Source organism: Struthio camelus, chromosome 15, assembly GCF_040807025.1.
Source record: "Struthio camelus isolate bStrCam1 chromosome 15, bStrCam1.hap1, whole genome shotgun sequence".
NCBI lineage: Eukaryota > Metazoa > Chordata > Aves > Struthioniformes > Struthionidae > Struthio > Struthio camelus.
Window position 1 is genome coordinate 19,208,791 of NC_090956.1, and position 19,270 is coordinate 19,228,060.

General features: G+C 43.1%; 1 protein-coding gene across 14 annotated transcripts in view; it reads left to right on the plus strand.

Moving 5' to 3' along the window:
- The window catches only part of NPRL3 (NPR3 like, GATOR1 complex subunit), a 52,606-nt gene that overhangs the window by 25,484 nt on the left and 7,852 nt on the right, over positions 1–19,270 (plus strand). For all 14 annotated transcript variants that reach the window (XM_068909172.1, XM_068909167.1, XM_068909163.1 and 11 more), the window contains 5 exons: positions 2,674–2,811; positions 3,561–3,717; positions 5,874–5,980; positions 7,259–7,388; positions 18,389–18,578. In XM_068909172.1, coding sequence (XP_068765273.1) covers positions 2,674–2,811; positions 3,561–3,717; positions 5,874–5,980; positions 7,259–7,388; positions 18,389–18,578 — 722 coding nt within the window. The remainder of the gene's footprint in view (positions 1–2,673; positions 2,812–3,560; positions 3,718–5,873; positions 5,981–7,258; positions 7,389–18,388; positions 18,579–19,270) is intronic.

Consider the following 19,270-nt stretch of genomic DNA (forward strand, 5'->3'; position numbering starts at 1 on the left):
TGAAGCGTTCGCTGGGCTTTGCATGTTCCTCCAGGATGTGCAGCCTCTGATCAGATGCGAGATGGTAGTAGCAGAGAGCGTGGATTTGTCTTTTCAGTGCAAAAACATACACATGTGCGTGTATATATATATAATTTGATCCATTTTCAACTTGAAAAAAATAGTTATTTTTTGAGAGTTCTTTGCAGGATTCCAGAACAAAACTGTGGTCTGTGCTTCTCAAAGCCGTTGTCTGTAACAGCAGTTCTGCAGCGAGATTTTACCTGCTGAGCCTGATCGTGCACCCGGCTCGACAGAATCTGGTTTGCTCCCTCAGCACTGTTGTGGTTTGGTGAATAGTTATACTGGTGGCCAAGGCTACCCAATGTTTTTGTTTTAAAGCTGAATTTTCAGGTCTCTCTGGACCTTGTGTACAACCAGATCAACTTGAAAATGAGCATGGTAGTGTGTAGCCTACAACTGAGTGCAAAGTATAGATGTTTAAATCACCACATAAAGAGTTTCCAAGACATATATTCACTCCCTGCCTGTTCCTGGCATGCTTTTAAACGTGTTTTATGTAGAGGGGGAAATTATTGGGTGTTACCGACACGAAAGCCATATTGCAAGTCTGAACATACAATTTAAAATTCAGACCAGAATTTTCAAAGTGAAAACTTTGAAATTTTATTTTAGGCCAAAAAATGCCTTTTAGAAGAAAGTTTAACATCAAAGGATGTACTGAAGGAGCTGGAGGTTCTCTCTTCTCTGGAAACTTGGCCTGCAATGGTCTGTTAGAGTTACAGACCTAAATACATCAGATTGCATGGCACCAGGGGTTGGTGCCATGGAGTAATGAATACTCTGGAGACTGGGCTTGGTTTTCAGGACAAGGTTTGAATTCAGGCAGGATTCGTTTAGCCTCTGATACACTTTGTTCATCTTGGAGGATGACAGCCTTTAGGCGTCTTGAGAAATTCAGCTCTCCAGTGTAGACAAGATTGGCTATTGCTTAAGATTGATTTGCACGTTTATATTTGTTCTAAACTCAAAGTACATGAAAAGTTGCTCTGGTCTTGCCGCTGTCTCCCTGCTCAGTCCCACTCGCTCTTGCAAAACTATTCGCAGGCCAGTATTTGCTGTCTGCAAACTGGGCAGCGTTGTAAAGGTTTGCAAGGTGGTGCTAGCTTAACTCCTTACGGTATATCACATTACCTCCCTATCTTTCAGTAGATATAGTTACCTACCTAGGTATATTTTATCTCTTGCTTAGATCTACAGACACCTATTTCCATTTCCACTTAATTCTTCTGACTTGATTCTTTTCATCTCTGAGGTATCTGGAAGTGCTCGGTCCCCGTAGGGAGCCCTGTTGTTTATCAAATGAGACGTGGATCAAAAGGTGTGGATTACATTTGTGATATAGATGCTCTTGTTTGCTTTGTGGAGGTGAGATTTTGGCAGAACCTACTTTTTTTGTGTGTGTGTGCTTTTGAAACGCAGCAGTTAGGGCAGATGGGGCAATGCTTGCCCCAAACTGAGGCTCTGCTGTTTTCCTTTTCAGCTTGAGACATCTTTTTGGTCATATATGTTTGAGTCTCCCAGTCTCTGAAGTGTTTTCAGGTTCTGAGCTAAGAAAGATTTTGGGTAAAATGGTACAGGTACATGGACAGGACAAGTATGCTTGGGGAGTTGTTTTGGTTTGTTTTTCCTTGCTGAGTTCAGCAGTGTAGTAACATCAGCAGAAATTCCCTTCTGAAGTTTAGTTTTTTCGAAGTTTTAGTGGAACATGCCTGCAGAGAGGCTGCCTTTGCCGTGTGTACTTATTCGTGGGTGCTATAATTAATAGTGTATGCAAGAAAGACGAGGAATAAACAGAGCAGTGTCTAAAAGCTGGAAGAGAGAACTACCTGAATGCTATTCATTGCTCTAAACTACAAGGTTTCTGGGTTTTTTTTTTTAAACTAAAAGAGTTTTATAGGTTTATAGTCACTTTCCAGCTGAATATGAGGGTCAGACTTCATTATCATTCCTGAAATGCACATTCTTTACACACCAATCCTGTTCTCTGAAGTCAGCTTAAAGGCTTAGTTTAGCTCCTGTGGTTTCCTAGAATGAAGAAACCGTTTAACAACCAGGTTTATGATTTCATGTGACAAGCAGGAGCAAGTTAGTGGAAAACAAGCCACCTAGGCAGAACCTAAGGAGTCTGTTATTATGTAAATATGCTATTCAGTAACTGTTGCCCACTACAGAAATCTCCTTTTTTTTTTTCCCTTCGAGAAGTAGATGGAAAATGATTATGAAAACATTGTGCCCAATTCATCTTTGCCCTGTGCAGCTCTGGTCTAGGGAATTTTCCAGGACAGTGGAAATCCTTGCAGTAAATCTTCAAGAAACTCTTCTCCTCTCTAGAGATATGGGTGCGGTGTTAAGAATAGATGGAGCAGAAGATGAGCGGAATGAAATCTTGCAAATCCCTGCACAGCCTCGTAGGAGAAGACATTCTGTAAGTGCAGTAAGGAAGTCTTTGCAGCTAGGAATCAGCTGACCCTCAGCCAGTCTGGGCGTAGGCAAGGTGCACTCTGTCTTTTCTTGTCCTGATTCCCATGCAGGGGTGAATCTGAAGCACTATTTTCATTTGGTGTACCTCATAAATGCTGTATGTATGTATTTATTTTCTCTCTATTTTAGTCTCTGTACAACAGGGGTTGTCCGTTTACATATCAACAACTGGCTGGAAGTGAGTTTCTGCCTGCCGCATAAAATCCATTATGTTGCAACAAGCTTCATACCCCCTGAAGCAATTGAGAGAAGTCTAAAATCTATCAGGTAAGAATGTGCTCTGTCCTTCGGAGTGGAGCCTGTCCTTGCTGCGGTTCACAGCGTGGTCCTGCAGATGATTTTGCTGGTAGAGCTGGAGGGATGCTGCAGCGCTGAGCTGTAGTGACGCTGCAGGGCATGGGCTGAGACAGGACTCCCTCAAGCTGATGCTGAGGTATCACACGGCAGTTTGAAGCCACAGCTTTTGTGTTAACATTAGGTGGTGGTATTGAAAACGGGAGGTAACGCCGTGGGAGAGGTCTGCACTGTTTCCAGTCAGAAGAACTGGGTGTTCATTTTCATCTTTTGACCTAGAAGCAATTTTGCTCTTACAGGAAAGAGAGTCTTGGTCCCATTATATCTTCTTTCCTGCTCACCACATTTACAGCTTTTTATCTGCAAAAGTAACTAACTCTTACTTTCTTCCTTCCTGTTCTTCTGTTCTGTATTTAAGTGCACATGAGCAGTCTATAGTCTAGTTCTGCAGGATTTATTGTCGGTATGCCAGCACAGTGCCTTCATTTTTTTTTTTATAATCGCTGGCATGTCCAGTTATCATATAACCCTCTGTCCCCTCTAAGGGGAGCATCTTATCTTGTAGCATAAAAATGAGCTTATTCTAAACCTACTTACAGCAAAAGGATAACATTAGAGGTTCTTCTTTACCAGTAGATTGACCAGGCATTGTGATCTGGGAGTAACTAAGCCTTCAGGAAAAACTGCAGTTTACAGCACAAATGTATTCCTTTTTTCTGCAGGCCTTACCATGCCTTATTACTTCTAAATGATGAGAAATCATTGCTTAATGAGCTCCCGTTGGACTGCTCCCCTGCCCTGGTGAGAGTAATTAAAACTACCTCTGCTGTGAAGAATTTGCAGCAACTGGCTCAAGATGCTGACTTGGCATTGCTGCAGGTATGGGGAATTGTCAGCAGTGGCTGAAATTCTTTTAATTCACGAGGCATTTTCTTTCTCCGTGCCAGTGGGTTTTTGTGGTACATGAAAATATGTCAGTGTGAGCGGAGTGCACAGAGAAAGCCTGAACCGGAGAGCACCAGAGCACGGGGGAAAGTTTGAGAGACAAAGATCAGTGCTGGTGACAGTGCTGGACAGTCAACTGCAGCCATGTCAGAATCACTAAATCACAGATAGCTGTAGGATAGAAGGGGCATCTGGAGGTCTCTAGTCCAAGCTACTGCCCTGAGCAAGTCCATTAGATGAGGTTGTCCACTGGAATTCTGAATGCCTCCGGGGATGGAGATCTCACAACTTCCTTTGGCCCTGGTCCAAGCATGTGACCCCCGTCGGGGTGAAAAACTTTTCCTCATATCTAGTGGGAATTTCCCATGTTCCACCTTGTATCTACTGCCTTTTATCCTGTCCTTGTGCACCTCTGAGAAGAGTGGCTCTATTTCCTCTATGCCTTCCCAGTAGGTGGTTAGAACCAGAACAGAAAACCAGAACAAATGGTACTCTTGACTTATACCACAGTGGTCTGTCTTTATTCTGCTGCACTGATGTCTACTTTGTAAATGGAGGCATACAGAGCACACGTGAAAGTTTACAGCTGCCATGGCCAAATCCTGCTGCTTTCCTTGGATTTGCTTGGGCGAGATGCAGCATTGCAGTTCTCACGACCTTCTGCAGAAGGCTGGCTAAGCTACAGCTTGTAACCAGCAAGCCGTTGTAAAGATGTGTAAGGTGACAGTATGTGTTGTGCAAGATACTGTACAAGGAAAAGGAGCTTGGAAGTGGCGAAGCTTGAAGGAGGTGACTGGATGGCCTGGGAACAAGATAGACAAAAAAAGAATTACCTTGGTAACAGGTCTGCATTTGTCCATGGTTGCTGAAGAATCAGCTTTATCTACCAAAAAGCTTTGAAAATCAGTGCAGACTTCCTATCAGTTTCCCTTTTTTTAAATACCTTAATGCATGTCTTTCATATGGTCCCAAGGAGGAAGCTCCGGGTAGACTTGGGCAAAACTCTTGAGCCGGTGTCTCCAAACCAGCAGCTCTTTCTGGATGCCTTTCCAGTGTTGACAGCAGGTTCTTAAATCTGAGTTGCTCAGGGTGATGTGACAAGCCGGTGATAAGGGAGATTTGTACAGTGGAGGGACTGTACCACCGGCAATCACATGAGACGCTAGGCCACCGAGAAACCATTGCAAACAAATGCAGTCATCGCGGCCTGTTTGTTGTTGGACCTGGTGATTGAGTTGGATGGTATTGTTGCGGGTAGAGCTATTCAGTACTTCTAAGAAGTTGATCCATACCAGGGGACGCATTCTGTGCTCTGTATGAAGAGGGAGAAGAGCACTGGTTGTCATCTCAGATGGCCCTGATCATGTATCCAGGCCTCCTCTTTCTCAGAGGGAAAGGTCCTGTTCTGTAATAAAATTTCCATACCTGCTTGCAGCAAGCTGTGGTGTTATTTGCCATTATATAGCTATGAGATGAACTCTGGAAATTCCCTACTGCTTCTGTAGTTTTGTTCTCCTCCAAAAAGCAAAGTTAAATGCATCTAATGATATGGGTTGGATTTTATGTCTCCTAGACGCTATTTATGTGGCTCTTCCAGAGCTATTAACAACTACTGACTTGTTTAACATATTAAAATACTTCTTGTAACTCATTATTGGAATACCTCAACGTGTTAAAAAGACAGTCTTGGTTTCCTTTATGCTTATGTCATAGGAGAGGCTTGTTTTTTTGTTTTATTTTTCATGTATAACGCTTAATGCATTTTATGCATAAAAAATGGGTTGTTGTCGCATGAAAGATAACTAAACTTCTGTTGATACAGTTTGAAGAAATTCCTTTGAAGCAGGAAATACTAAGTTGCTTAGAAATGTGAAGCAAATCTCTGGAAATTCATAACCTTGTCAAACGCTTTTTTGATGTGCCACATGTTATATTATACCCTGAATTTCTTCTGAAGGCAAAATGAAAGGATGGAACATTATTCTCTTCTGAGCTCAAAGAGGGCTTTGCTGTCACTGTGTGGAACTGTTGCTGAGAGTCTGAGGTGTGCTTTTTTGCTCTCCTGATTTTGTTTTGTTTTCTCAATGTAGGTTTTCCAGCTTGCTGCACATCTTGTTTACTGGGGAAAAGCAATTATTATTTATCCACTGTGTGAAAACAATGTCTACATGCTTTCTCCAAATGCCAGCGTGTGTCTGTAAGTAGAAGGACAATGAGTGCTTGCAGTAAGCAAGCTGTGAGAAGCGCAGATATTCCTTCCTTCCCCGTCTTACTGGACACAGGGTGTCCATTTTTCTTCACGTATGAATTTGCTGAGATTGTACAAAACACAAACCATTGCATGTGCTGGAACTTGCAAAGCCACATAAGAGTTTGTCTGGGGTAGGGAGGAGCGTGAAAGTAGATCAGTATGCTTCTGCAGTGATGTGGGCCCTGGAAACAATATTTACCTTGGGGACCTATTTTTAGTATTTTTAATACGCTGGGTCACTGAATGTCCATGTCAGGAAAGATTGTGTGAACCTGAAGCAATATGGAAACGCAAAGTAAAATACTTCAGAATTAAGTTAAATCAATGAGTGTTTCATAGGACTATCTGTGTATCTGGCACACGGTATCAACTGAAATGAATAAAGAGCAGCAAGTCAAGGGGCTGTTACCATCACTATTTTATTGGTGCCCGTGATAGCATTTTATACTTATGTGCCTTATAGTACACAGAAGGTAAGGCAACCAATGTGAGAGAAGATGCAAGGAAGATGTGGAGGCAGTGGTGGGTATTGCTGCTCCACTGAACGTCTGAAACCTTTCTGTACTAGATTTTGAGATGCTTTTAGAATCTGTGTTGGAACTAGATCATAGGAAAATAGTTTTAGGTCAAAACTCCTGAGATGGAACTATAAAAATAGGGCTAGAAGGGACCTTGAGGTCACTTAGGAACATCTGTGCCAGTGTTGTATATGGCAGTGGTTTATTTAGCTGTTCTTGATGGAAATCCTAAGACAGAAAGTTTTCCTGATGTTTCACTCGACTCTTCCTTGCTTCTAATCAGTCATTGCGCGTGTTCTTTTCAGCATAGGCAAGGAGAACAGTCATGTCTGAAGCTGCATTTTGCTTATTTGAAGACTGTGTGTATATCCTGTCCATCCCCAATGCTATCTTCTCTAGACTGCCTGTCCCCAGTTCCTTTGATCAAAGACTGCTCAGTTCTAGACTTCTAATCATTTTTATCGTTCTCCACTGGATTCCCTTCCCACCTTGAATAATGTATTGGAGCTGAATGTAATGTCAAGATGAAAGTAGGTCTGCTTTTTGGTTACTTTTGCAGGACACAAAATGCCTTAAACTATACTCTTTTTCTGAATCAGAGAGAATATTTCCTTTGGGAATTAGCACTTCTATAATGCGTAAATAAATGAACGGTACACTGACCAGCAGTATAAAACTGATTTCAGCCTTTGCCTCTTTTCTGTAGTTACTCTCCATTGGCGGATGCGTTCTCTTGTCAGTTCCGGGGCCACAATCTGCCATCGATGCTTTCCAAGTTCTCCCTCCCAGTTTCACTCTCGGAGTTCAAGAATCCTCTAGCACCACCAGTTCAGGAGGTGAGATGAGGGGAGCGAACAAGAGCTGAGCGTGTGTGATTGCCCTGCTAATGTGAACAAGGAATGGGGTTGCTTCTGGAGCATCTAGTTAGGAACCTACTCTTGTAGGTTTAGAAGCGGGCCAATTACTGTGTTTCCAACTGTATGATTTGTTGTTTAACGTCCAGGTGCCAAAAAGCTGTGGGGTTATCAAGATGAGACTACGTAAATGATCTGTGCTGAAAAAAGCATGTTCCTAAATGAAAACTCAGGATGTTTCTTTTCCCTGAGCAATGTTGTAGGGAAAACTGAAATTCTGTTTGGTCTGTTGAAAACTCATAAATTAGTAGGGCTCAGTGCAAGTTCATGGATTCCTCACAGTCACAAAATAAAAGACTATTTTTATTATATTTTATTATATATAGCAGCTGCTTTAAATTCACACCCTGGGTTTAAAACTGTGCAAACCGTCTATTCACTTAGCTTTCTACATGAAGCTGATATTGTTTAAAGGCGAATCCAGGAAGTAGACTCAGCATGTAGTCAACAGAAGTCCATGTGTTACAATATTAACGTTTTAATATTCATGGATTCGGGATTTGTGTGTTCCTGTTTTGCTTATGCACAGATCATGGCTTAAGGGGTTTCTGGGGATTGCTGAAATGTGAGGAAGAACTAAATAATATGAGGCCTCCTGGCTGAAGCTATTACATTCCCAGCCAAGGAGGCTTGGACCTCTGAACACAGCTCAATGCGGCAAAGTTAACATAGGCAGATTTCTTTAACTGATTTCTCGTAGTGTTATTTGCTAGCCTTCATACTTTGACAACTTGCTGTCTATGACATTAGTCACCGTTGACAGCCGTTGTGCAGTCAGGCGAGAGAAGAATTCGTTGCAATTACAGTTTGGCAGAGATGATGATCAGAGGTAAAGGTAACTATGTAGCCTGTAATCCCAATAGTATATATTGGTTAGCTGCCATCTTTGGCTACTTTTTTGTCAGTACTTCATTGAAGTTACTAACAAAAGTGTGTCCTGAAAATTTAAGCTGAATGAACAGCATTAATTTTCTTTTAGCTGCTGTAGCTTTAAGAGGCATTCTTACCCTCAGTACTCCTTTCAGAATGAATTCTTTGCCTAAATACTCTCCTTAAATACTTCTGGTTGTTCTCAGAAGTCTTACTTCAGTTTAAAATGCATAAAGTCTGCTGCTTACTGCTGCAATTGTGGGGAAAATCTTGAAATAATAGTGCATGTTTGCCAGAGTCGTTGGATTGCAAAAATGGCTCTTTTGGAGCGTGCATCTCCTCTCCGATGCTCATCTGTCCATGGCGGGTCTCTAAAGGTTAACGACAACTTGTTTTTATCATCCATTCAGCATATGTGAACGGATCAGGGATGATACTGTGAAAAGCTATGGAAGTATGGAACTCCTACAGTCTGAAAAGGGGACATAAGAACTGTAGTTGCAGAGGACTCGAGCTGTGTTGGCAAGACACGTGCCTGCAGATGAGGGAGACCTCCAGAGACTGGTGGGCTGTTGTGAGGCACAGATAGCTTCGTTTTCATAAAGCGAAGCATGCCAGTGCTTGGGGGAGTTTCAGACTAGAGAGGGCCTTTAGATGTTTTCATATCAGTTCATTGATACAGAAAAAGGATTTGCTTCTACTCTGATTTGCCTATGGAGAACTCTGCAGTATTGTTTTGTTAGGAACTTGCCTTTTAGGAGAGATGAATCCAACCAAATCCTGGGGTGCTCATGCTCCAATTGTAATGAACAGAGATCTAGTTGATTGAGAAATTAATCTGATAAAACATGAGTGAGTTTTTGTCTGCTGTGGAAAAGTAAAAGATCCTGCACTCTGAACTGTAAATACTGTTAAATTGTTGTTTTTTTTTTTCCAAAGGCAAGGCAAATACAAAGTTTGGACCTTTCACCATAATTTTGTTCTTTGTGTACATAGGAGGGAAAGGTGGGTTTTTTTTTTTTTAACTTTGAAGAATTTCACTACTAGTCTGTTATCTTGTGCTTTCTATCATGCTGACAGTACTGTCTGTATTTCTGAAGGTCATCTGTACCGGAAGGTCAGTATGGAGAGAAGGGTTATATCTTCTGTAGAAACTATTAGGGTCTCATGGCATCCATCCCATCTGATGCTTATCTTAAATGTGGGATTGGCTCCCTCCTTTGGCATGTGCAGAAAACGGGCAGAAAATGTGAAGGCTTTAAAAGCTTTCTTATTTTGTGTAGTGGACTTTATTAAAGAGTCCTTCCTCCTGTTCTTAGGCAAAGTCATAATTCTTTATTTGAAAGAGGTCAAAGTTATTTTTGTTTGCTTGCTATTAAATGGGTGTAGTTGCTCCATTCCTTTGGGTATGTGAAAAAAATGACACTGGCATTTTTATACTTGGTGTGCTAAGGCATTTTTTGCCTGGCAGGAGATACCAACAAACCTAATACCTTAAGCGAGTCAAGACTGTCTTGAAAGTGTGAGTGCATGTCTACCTTCTGCTCTTGGTGTCTGTATCAAGTAGGAGGTGCGTGCTCAGTGGTGTCTGCCAGAACTGCCTGTGCCCCCAAGCAGGCCCTACATCAGAGACGGGACTTTTTCTTGAGCCCTCCTCTTACCTTTTTTCTTGTCTATGATGGCAAGCTGCATATTGCAGTTGAACCCTGGGGTCATTGTATATTTATCATGTATCAGTGGTCTTGTACTTAGAATTTGCAGAGTTTTTAGCATTCACGTAGTGATCTCTTGATTAGCTTCCGTTTTTCTGCGTTTAACCTGCCTTGCTTGGATAGCAATGTTGTTGCAGCAGCTTGAGGATGAACCTGCACCTATAGCTCAGACTGATCTAATGGTATCGCGGTGCTGTTGCAAGAATGAGGCCCTTTCTTCCTTTCTGCTCCCCGATGTGTGCATGCATGCCTTCCTCCTTACCCTCTTCCCTTTGCACTGGAGCTCTGGCTCCTGTCCATCTTGCCTCTACGTGCTCAATTTGTTTCTGCCGCACTAGTCTTCTGCTGGGTTAGCAGGTGGCATGTGCTCCGGGAAGCTTCAGGAAGCTCCAGGGCTGGTGCAAGGGACTTCTGCAGCTGGGAAAGCAGAAGCAGATCTCCCTCGTCTGATTGTGGTGAGTTGTCTGTTAGCTCTGAGGTGCTGTGTAGTGTCACCTGGAGTTTCTGCAGTCCACTCCAACCTGGGATGGTGTCTCTCAGCAACTGCCAGTTTTACTCATGCCGCTAGTACTGGATCTCACCAGGGTGCGGCCGTGGGGTGAGGGGATCGTGTGAGCTTATACGGTGGGGAAACTTGTCTTCCTTTTTGAATAAGGGTTTTTACTGGAAAAGAAGCAGTCTGCTTCTCCTCTCCCCCGCGCCCAAAGAAGCTGTCCTTCCCTCCGCTGCCTGTGACTGCTCAGTTGCTGTCCCCATGCTCTCCTCTCACATGTGTGGCCCAGCGTTGACGTGACTGCACAGCAGATCGGAATGGAGTTAGGGCTGAAAACTAATCTTGTTTTTTTTGTAGGGAAGGAAGAAGGGAGGTGTGGGAAAATGAAGTATTATTAAATAACTGAGTAAGTAATTGGTTAAAAGATAGGTTAGGAATAAACGCTTAGTTTTACAGTAGAATGATGAGGTCACCAGTGAAGTTCAGCCGGTATCAGTACTTGGGTAGGCCCTGTAAAACATATTTGTAGATGATCTGGAAAAGGCAAGAGACTGTCATTTGGCACAGTTGCTAATGATAGTTAGCAGCTCAGGGTAGGGAAGATAAGAGCGAGCTGTGAGAAACTGCAGGGCTATCAGTATAAAAGGATGATAATTGAAAGGGAGGAATAACAGTCTGAACTTTGCCTATAAAATTCGTTACTGTGAGCTGATTTTTTCTGCTTGGGAGTGAAACCTTGGGGTTATGATTGAGATGTTCCATTAAAAAGCCTGTTCTGTGTTTGGCAGTGGTCAAAAAAGCAAATTGGCTGTTAGGTATAATAAGGAAAGGAATAAAAGCCAAAATGGAGAATATCACACAGCACACTCATGCCTCAAATACAGTTTGCAGTTCTGGTCTCCTCATCTCCAAAGGCTACAGGAGAACTTGGCAGGATACAGAGGAAGGGTGAGCAAAGGTGGAACAGTGTCTGTATGAGAAACAACTCTCTTCAGCCTGGAAAAGAGATAGAATAGAGGTCTCTAAAATCATATATGATGTGAAGAAGATGAACAGGTCTCGGCTGTCAACTCTCCCTTCCAGTAACAGAATTAGGGTGAGCCAAAGGAAGAGAGCGGATTGAAAGAGAAAGAAAAGAAGTGGCTTTCACAGCGCATGAAGAGGAACTCCTTTTTTCTGGGATGTCAGAGGAGGGCTTATGTGGGTTCAAAAATGACTGGGAAAATTCATGGGAGAAAAATCCATTAAGGACTGTTAAATAGGGAATTACAGCTTCTGCCTCAGGAAGTCCTGATCTGCAAATTGTTGGAGCCTGGGAGAATCTGCTGGGGAAGTAGCCACATTCATCCTCCCCTTCCCTCGACATGTGCTGTAGGCCGCTGTCAGACAGGAGGCTGCAGTTGCTCTTAGTGCTGCATTCTTATGGCATGATACAGCATCTGGTCTCGCTTGCCAGGAAACTTGGCAAGCGCTGCCGGTGCTTCTGTCCTAGGGCAAACAGTGACTAGGATTGATAGGCAGAGTCAGAGCTTTTCCGTTTGTGCATGCCAGTCCCGATTGTGTTCAGGGTTCGTTAGGATTTTAAAAAGGACTTTAGTAGCTCTGTCACAGTCAGAGCGGTATTGATAACTTAGATTGTCAAACTGTGCCGCTGTAGCTGGCTATAAACTTGTTGTCACTTCTAATCATAATGAGGATCCTCCCAGCTCTGCTGTACAGCTGGGTTGCTGAATGGCTAAATATGTCTGAGCAAGCTGGTCTGAGTATAGTCCAAAAACATGTTCCTTAATATTGGGAAGAACTCAGCTGGATGCGTATATGGCTTGAGGGCAATATTAGCTGCTTGGACCTGCCACTGGCTGTCTTGACCAAGAAGGCTTGAGATAACGTACAGAAGCTAAGGGCAAGAGGGGCCTCAGCAAGGACGTTAACATTTCATCTCAAAGCCACTTCTGCCATTTATCTTCTGTTTGGGATTATTCTGTTTTCTTCTGCCTTAGAAAAATACGATTTCTAAAGAGTATAGTAAACTTCTCTGCCCATAAGAGCATCTGCTCCTTCTCTGAGTCGTTACCAGGGTGCCTTTTGATCCTTTTCTTGTTGATAAGCTAAGACAGCTTTTCTCATTGTAGTGGTATTAGCTAAAAGTATAGGAGAGCTATGAGCTTTGATTCTAGGACCGTATTCGGCTTATCTGAGATTCCAGTCTTATCCAAAGGATCTCTTTCAAATTCCTTTAAAAAAAATGAATCTGAATATAATCTAAGTCAGGTTGTGCATTTATGGATGCTCCTTCTCCAAAGATGCATGTAGGAGGTAAGGAGAGACTACATAGATACGTTAATTGCAGGCAAAACAGAGAGAGCAGGTCAGTTTTGATAAAGAAAGTGTGTGGCTGTGCACGGAGGGTGCCCACCTGGCTCCCAGGTGCATGTTGCCCTGGCTCTCGAATGGCCTCACTGGCCTTTTGGAAGAATATGCTCATGGCTGAGTGCTGCACAGCAGCAATGCAAATCCTGTGCTCCTGTCACTGTGTGCCGTTGCTGGCGTGTCCAGAGCTGATCTGAACTGTAGAGTTCAGAAGTCACTACTGCTAAAATAGAAGGGTGGCCCAGACATCTCAGGAGCATTGTTCAAGTAAATTGTCAAGGGTGTGTGTGTGTGTATTTGTGTGCATGTGTGTGTGTAAAAGCACTCAGAAGAAGGAGGAATTACAGTACCTGGTTCCTTGAAGTGTGTTGTGAGCCATCTCTGTTTTTCCAAAGTCTTTGCTACTGAGATTTCTGGTGAACAAGCATTGGCAAGGTGTTCAGTGTAGTGCCCACCCCTTCATACCCTCACGTGAAAGCACAGAAACACGGGGTGTGTTTGTTTGTATACTGCTGGCTTAAAATCTTGAGCTCAATGCACGTTCATCGAAAGAATATGTATACCAGGCACGTGTTAGAGAAACCGCAGTTGCTACATAGCAATGCTTTAACACGTTTCTCAGTGCAAGACATTCTTAAAATATCAAAGTTTCTTTACCCAGCTACTCCTGTGCTAAATCTCTTTGCAAACGAAGGGACAGGGATAACCCTTGTGGGTTCCCTTCTGCTATACACTATGACCTCCGTTAGTTTATCTCTTTCAGAAGAAGATATGCGATCTCTCTATCCCGCCTTGAGGAGCAAACATGGACTAACAGAGGGGATCTTTCAGCTGTAAGGGTAGAGGGAGAGTGTCTATGTGAATGAGATACCCTGTTTCCTCCCTGCATCCCCTTCACTACAGTAGCTCCTTATAATAACGTGGATTGCTATTATTATTCTAGCTATCTAGTTCTTCCCTTGATGAGGCTAGAATAACTGTGGAAAAAAAAAAAAAAAACAGACGGGAAGTTATGACAGCTCTCCCTGAACAAAACACGTTTAGTTTTTCAGCTTTGTTTTAATAAGTCTGGCCATCCTGTTGGGATTAAGGCAACCAGTAGATGAGGCCTCTGCCTTACACACGAGGGAAGCTTGCCCTGCTCTGTACAATAGTGCAGTGGAAAATGAGCGTGTATGTCAGGGGATGGGAGTAGGAGGAGAGCTGCATGCAAATACTGAATAGACCATTGTGGTTTTTTGAGAGATGCGCTACAAATGGGACTGTTCTGCTGGACATCTGCAAGACATTAGGAGTCACGGGAGCTTTTGTTGGCAGAAGTAGGGAAGTAGTACTTAGGTGCATTTATTAGATATCTCAATTAGATTAGGTATGAAATTAGGGTTCTCCTGTGTGACAGTTTAAAAAATACAGCTTTAAAGGCCTAAATGGAGGGAACGGTTAAATCCTCTTCAGCAAAGTGAGAATTCAAAGCTATCACATAATGATTAAAACAGTGATATTATAGAACAATACATGTTTTATCCTACATTAAAAGGGGTCTTCAAAGACTTTACATGCAAAATAGGGAGCAGTTTTAATAGCTTATTTGTTTTTTGTAAAAGATGGTGTGCTGAATGGTAGGAGAATTTGATATATTTGGGCAAACATCCATTGATCGCAGCAACTATGAAGATCCCCTTTTACTGACCCAACGCAGCACTGACATCTCAAGCCTGATCGTGAAGATTTAATGTGTCAGATTAACTAGAGAATCCAAACTGGAGAAAGGGGGACTGTGTACCTCAGTATGCCAAGCATATTGTATTTTTACTAGAGGTGTATCCTTGTGTGGTGAGAAACACCAAGCTAGGATTGAGTGCTGCTCTGTTGTTGTTTTCTCCTCCCTGCCCTGAACCTGTTGCTAGGTCCAGTTAATCTTGGCGTTTTCCTTTGCTTTTTGGGCCTAAAGAGGAAACAGCCTTCAAGAATCCTGGCAAGAAATGCATTTTATTTAACATGTTACTCAAGATTTTTACAAATACTCTCTTTGAGCCAAGAGGGAAGACAATAATGAATGTCAGATCTTGTCTCCCCAGGACTCAGGGCTGAGCTGTCCTCTGACTGTCTCAAACTGCCCAGATGGGCTGACGTATAAAGGCCATGTTTTCAGAAGCTAATACATGTCCTCTGCTTTTGTCAATAAACACAAAGCAATGTATTGTTAGCAGTGACTTCCATACAGTCTTGCATGATGACATGCTATAACTTTGCCTGGGACCTGCTGTGCAGTGATGGGGGGAGAAGAAGGGGGGTGGCGTGGGCTGATCTGTGCTAGTGGGAGTGATCCAGACGCTGCTGCGGGTAAGAGCCATCAGCAGAGCCGACTAGAAAGAGGCAGCATGGGGGAAGGATGATGGGAATATGGGTGAAATTTAGAATTGATCGTTAACTAGGTTAAGCAATGAAAAACCTTTCCTTTTGTAATTCCGTCCTGGTCCTGGTGTTTCAGCCAAAAAAGGCCGGCAGTGGCTTCCTCCCCTACCAGATGACGACAGTGAGCGGAGGCAGTCTTGGGACGAAGCATACCCTTTCCTGGGAAGCTACTCCCAGCCCTTTTTGGCTTCAGGAAGGAGCCCAGCTACTCAAGGAGACTGAGACCAGGCATGAAGACGGCAACTCTGTATCTGTGAGGGAGGAATAGCATTTTGGACAGACAGAAGAGCACAGATGGTGCAGGGAAGCCTTCCCTCCTCTAGTCCTATCTGAAAACTCCATCAAAGTTCAAGAGGAGCAGATGGAGAACGAACATAAATTCACTGCTCTGTCCAGAATAGGCAGCAGAACCTATTAGCAAAGCCTCTGTTTGGCCTCATCTGTGAAAACACTTGCTACTTTTGGTATGAAATAGGTTTAAACTTGGAAAAAATGTATTTGTGTGGGTAGGACAAAGTGGAAATGGTGTGAGGTTGCAATGATGGCATGATACAGCTACAGGCCTGTTGCCAGTCATAGGATGCTGCAATTGCTTGGGTTTTTTTCTAGGACTAGATTTTTAGAGGTCCTGAATTCACACTAAAGTCAAGTTTATTGTAGGTAACCTTTAATTTTAATCCTTCTCTCTTATCTGGAGGCAGGAGTTCAGGCTCACTTAAATACTCTGTTGTGGCATTCATGTCTGACATGGACGAACTAGTTTTAGAGTTAGTCACAACTGGTCTCCCACTCTCCCACTTTCAGTCCAAAGGTGCTTGGCAGTCATTCCTTCAGGAAAGAACATTGCAGTTGTGAAACTGTAACACCACTTTTGTCTGGCTTCTTATTTTTCACTGAGCCATAGCTGCTGTCTGAAGAATGGCTTTCTAGATATTTGTGCAAGAGGGTAGAGGTGAATATCTGTATGCAGAACTGAGACAGTGTTGGATAAGACTTTCCATGCACACAGAGCTGTAACAAAAACAACTGGCTATTTTTGTAATTCATGAAGCCATCAAAGTGACCGGTGGAGTTTGATCTAGGCCAGGTACATAGCAGAGTCTGCCGGTCTGGTAGAGCCTATCTTACTGTGAAATCAGTGTGCAGTCTCCTTGAATTGCCTTGGATTTTTTGAGGATGTTTTGTGTTGGGAAATGTGCAGACCTCAAGTTTTCAAATGACATGAAACTAGCTAATCGGACGCTGCTGCATGCCAGCAGGTTGGAAGTTTAACTAAAACACATGAGACATCTTTCCATCCAGGCCTGCATCTGGAAGGAAGGTTTTTATCAACATAAGCACTGGAATAAGCTTCCTATTTCTTACAGGCTGATTTCAGATGTTAGCAAAATAATGTATAAATGCACCTGGTATCTTTTGCCAGCCTTCCTCTTTCGTAGATTTTCTTTTTACTATAAAAAATTAATTATACCTTTTCTGAAAAACATATATTTGAAGGTGATCCCAGATAATATGTTTTAAGATTAAAACCCATTCAGCCGCAAGAGATGGGAATCCCTGAAAAGACTGTCAGCAAACAAAAGATATTTCTTGTGTGATTTGAAAGTCACTGTAAGCTGTATGGTTTGTAGAAGAGGATTGATGAACTTCAGTTTGGGGCTTTTATTGAGATTTGGCCCATTATCCTGATGATTAATGCAGCAGAGCTAGCTTCCTTCTCAGATTCTGAGCTCATTCTGCATGTGTTTCTCTCACCAAAACAGTGCTGGTTGCTATGAAATCCCCAAACAGCTTTTGTCAGTGAATCAGTGTTTTCAGAGCTGCTAGCTATGGGAAGGGTTGCCTACAGTGGCTTGGAAATGAAAAGGCTTTTTGTGTAGAAGTTGAGACAGGATGATACATTTTGAATGCTCCTCCAAAACTCCTGACAGCAGGCCATGACGAGAACCTACAAACGGTTCTCCCTCATTCTCGCCGCTGCTTTCAGCATTGAGTTTGGGGCGTTATGGAGTCCTTCAGCTGCTGTAATACAAAGAAGATGTTTTGCATGTTTGTTTAGCATGAGTGTCATCTCTCGGCACCTTTGAAACTCTTCTTCCCTATCAGCACCCTGGGAACCTAGCTGCCTTTAAATGCTTGGCCTGGCCTCTTATTGCAGAGGGATAGTGAGCCAATGGGAAATGTTAACCCTTTGCATGGAGAGGGGACTCTTGTGGCAGCGGCAGGCTGCTGTCCTGTGCCCAGTTTTCTGCTGCTGTTGGTATTAGTTCAGCATTGCTGAGTCCCAGCAGGGCTCTGATCTCTAGTCTCTCCCATAGCTTTGCAGCAGTTTCCCATCTGACAGCAAACGGCTCCTACTCTTTGTTGCTTCAGCCGTGCCCAGTCGCCCTGTCCTCTCCAAAGGCTTTCTAGGGTAACCCGAGCTTTAATCTGGGCCACTCTGAAATTAATCACCATTTTGGGGATTACTGCTTTTAGTGGGCCTTGTGTAGAAACCAACTGACTGATGTCAGGGCTCTCTCACTTGGGCCAAGGCAAGCAGAGCCTGCATTTGATTGACTTGTTTTCCATGTCCTGTCCCTCAGAAGAAAGGCTGTCCCATTTTTTAGCACCTCCTAAACTTTTGTGTTAAAAAAGGACCAAACAGCTCAGTGTGTGGGTTTTCATGGCTAAAGCATTGTGTGTCCAGGGAGACCCATTCGGCTGCACGGCTAGACCATACCAGGTGCTGGAGCTATGGCAGGGGGCGGCGGTTGGTTCATTTGAAGACACTGGCTGTGTTTGTCAGGGTTGCATAATGACATGTAAACCATTAAAGGATCGATTTACAGCCTAAGTATCCATAAATGCTTTGAGTCTGGTGTGTGTCTGGTCACCTTTCTGTGTTTGGAAATGTATGCCGACCAGACAGAGTAGAGGCAAAACTGTGGTGTGGTGTTGAAAGCAGTTCTCCCCTATAAAATATTCTTTGCAATTTCTTAGACCTTGTGCGTTGTTTTCCTCCTGTATTTGAACTGTGTTTTACTTTGTGTATGTTTAATATTTCACCTCCTGCTCTGCAGACTCAGCTCATTCAGATGGTGATATGGATGCTCCAACATCGGCTCCTTATTCAGCTTCACACGTATGTCTGTCTGATGGTGCCACCAAATGAAGAAGATTTCCGAGCCCAAGATGAAGACATGCCCTTTACTGCCAGAGTTGGAGGCCGAAGTCTAAGCACCCCCAATGCTCTCAGCTTTGGTTCTCCAAGTACGAGCGTACTTTTCTCTGCTATTCAGGCTATTGCCAGCTTTTAGATCTTCTCTTAACCATACCTAGAATAATCAGGCCTTTGTAGCAAGACAACTCATCTTTGCTGGTGTGTTTGCAAATTACAGCCAGCCCCTCTTGGAGCTGGGCATTAGTGAAAGTCTGAAGGGCTGTAAGAGCTTAAATTCTTGTTTTAAAAACAAAGTAACCCTTTGTAATTTGCCTAATTCTCGCTTGGTCATGTGAAATATTTTCATTTTATCAGAGGTACGTTTAAGTTTTTTTTCCAAGTAACTTTCCACTTCCTTGGTCTACTTAGAGCACCATCTCCGTTACTCTTGACTGCACCGCGGTTACGCAGTGAACTTTGATTATCAGGACAGGAAAAATAACTTCTGAGAGTTCGTTTTAAAACAGCATTGGTTTCTATGGGCTGTAAAGCCATTTAAGGAAATGCAGAGCTAGGTATTGTTCTCAGAAATGGCTGATTTCTCATTCTCTTCATCGAGTTCTTTAATCTCCTCATTGCCATTGTTCAGGGTGATGCTGGGAAAGCATTTTTACAAGAGTGTAGATCAGACACAGTGCTGAAATCCCCAAACTTTCATGCCTCTGTTGTTGTGAGCAGGATTCCCAGAATGTCAAGCAACACTGCGGTTAGATATCAAGAGATATTCCCTGTACAGCTGTTG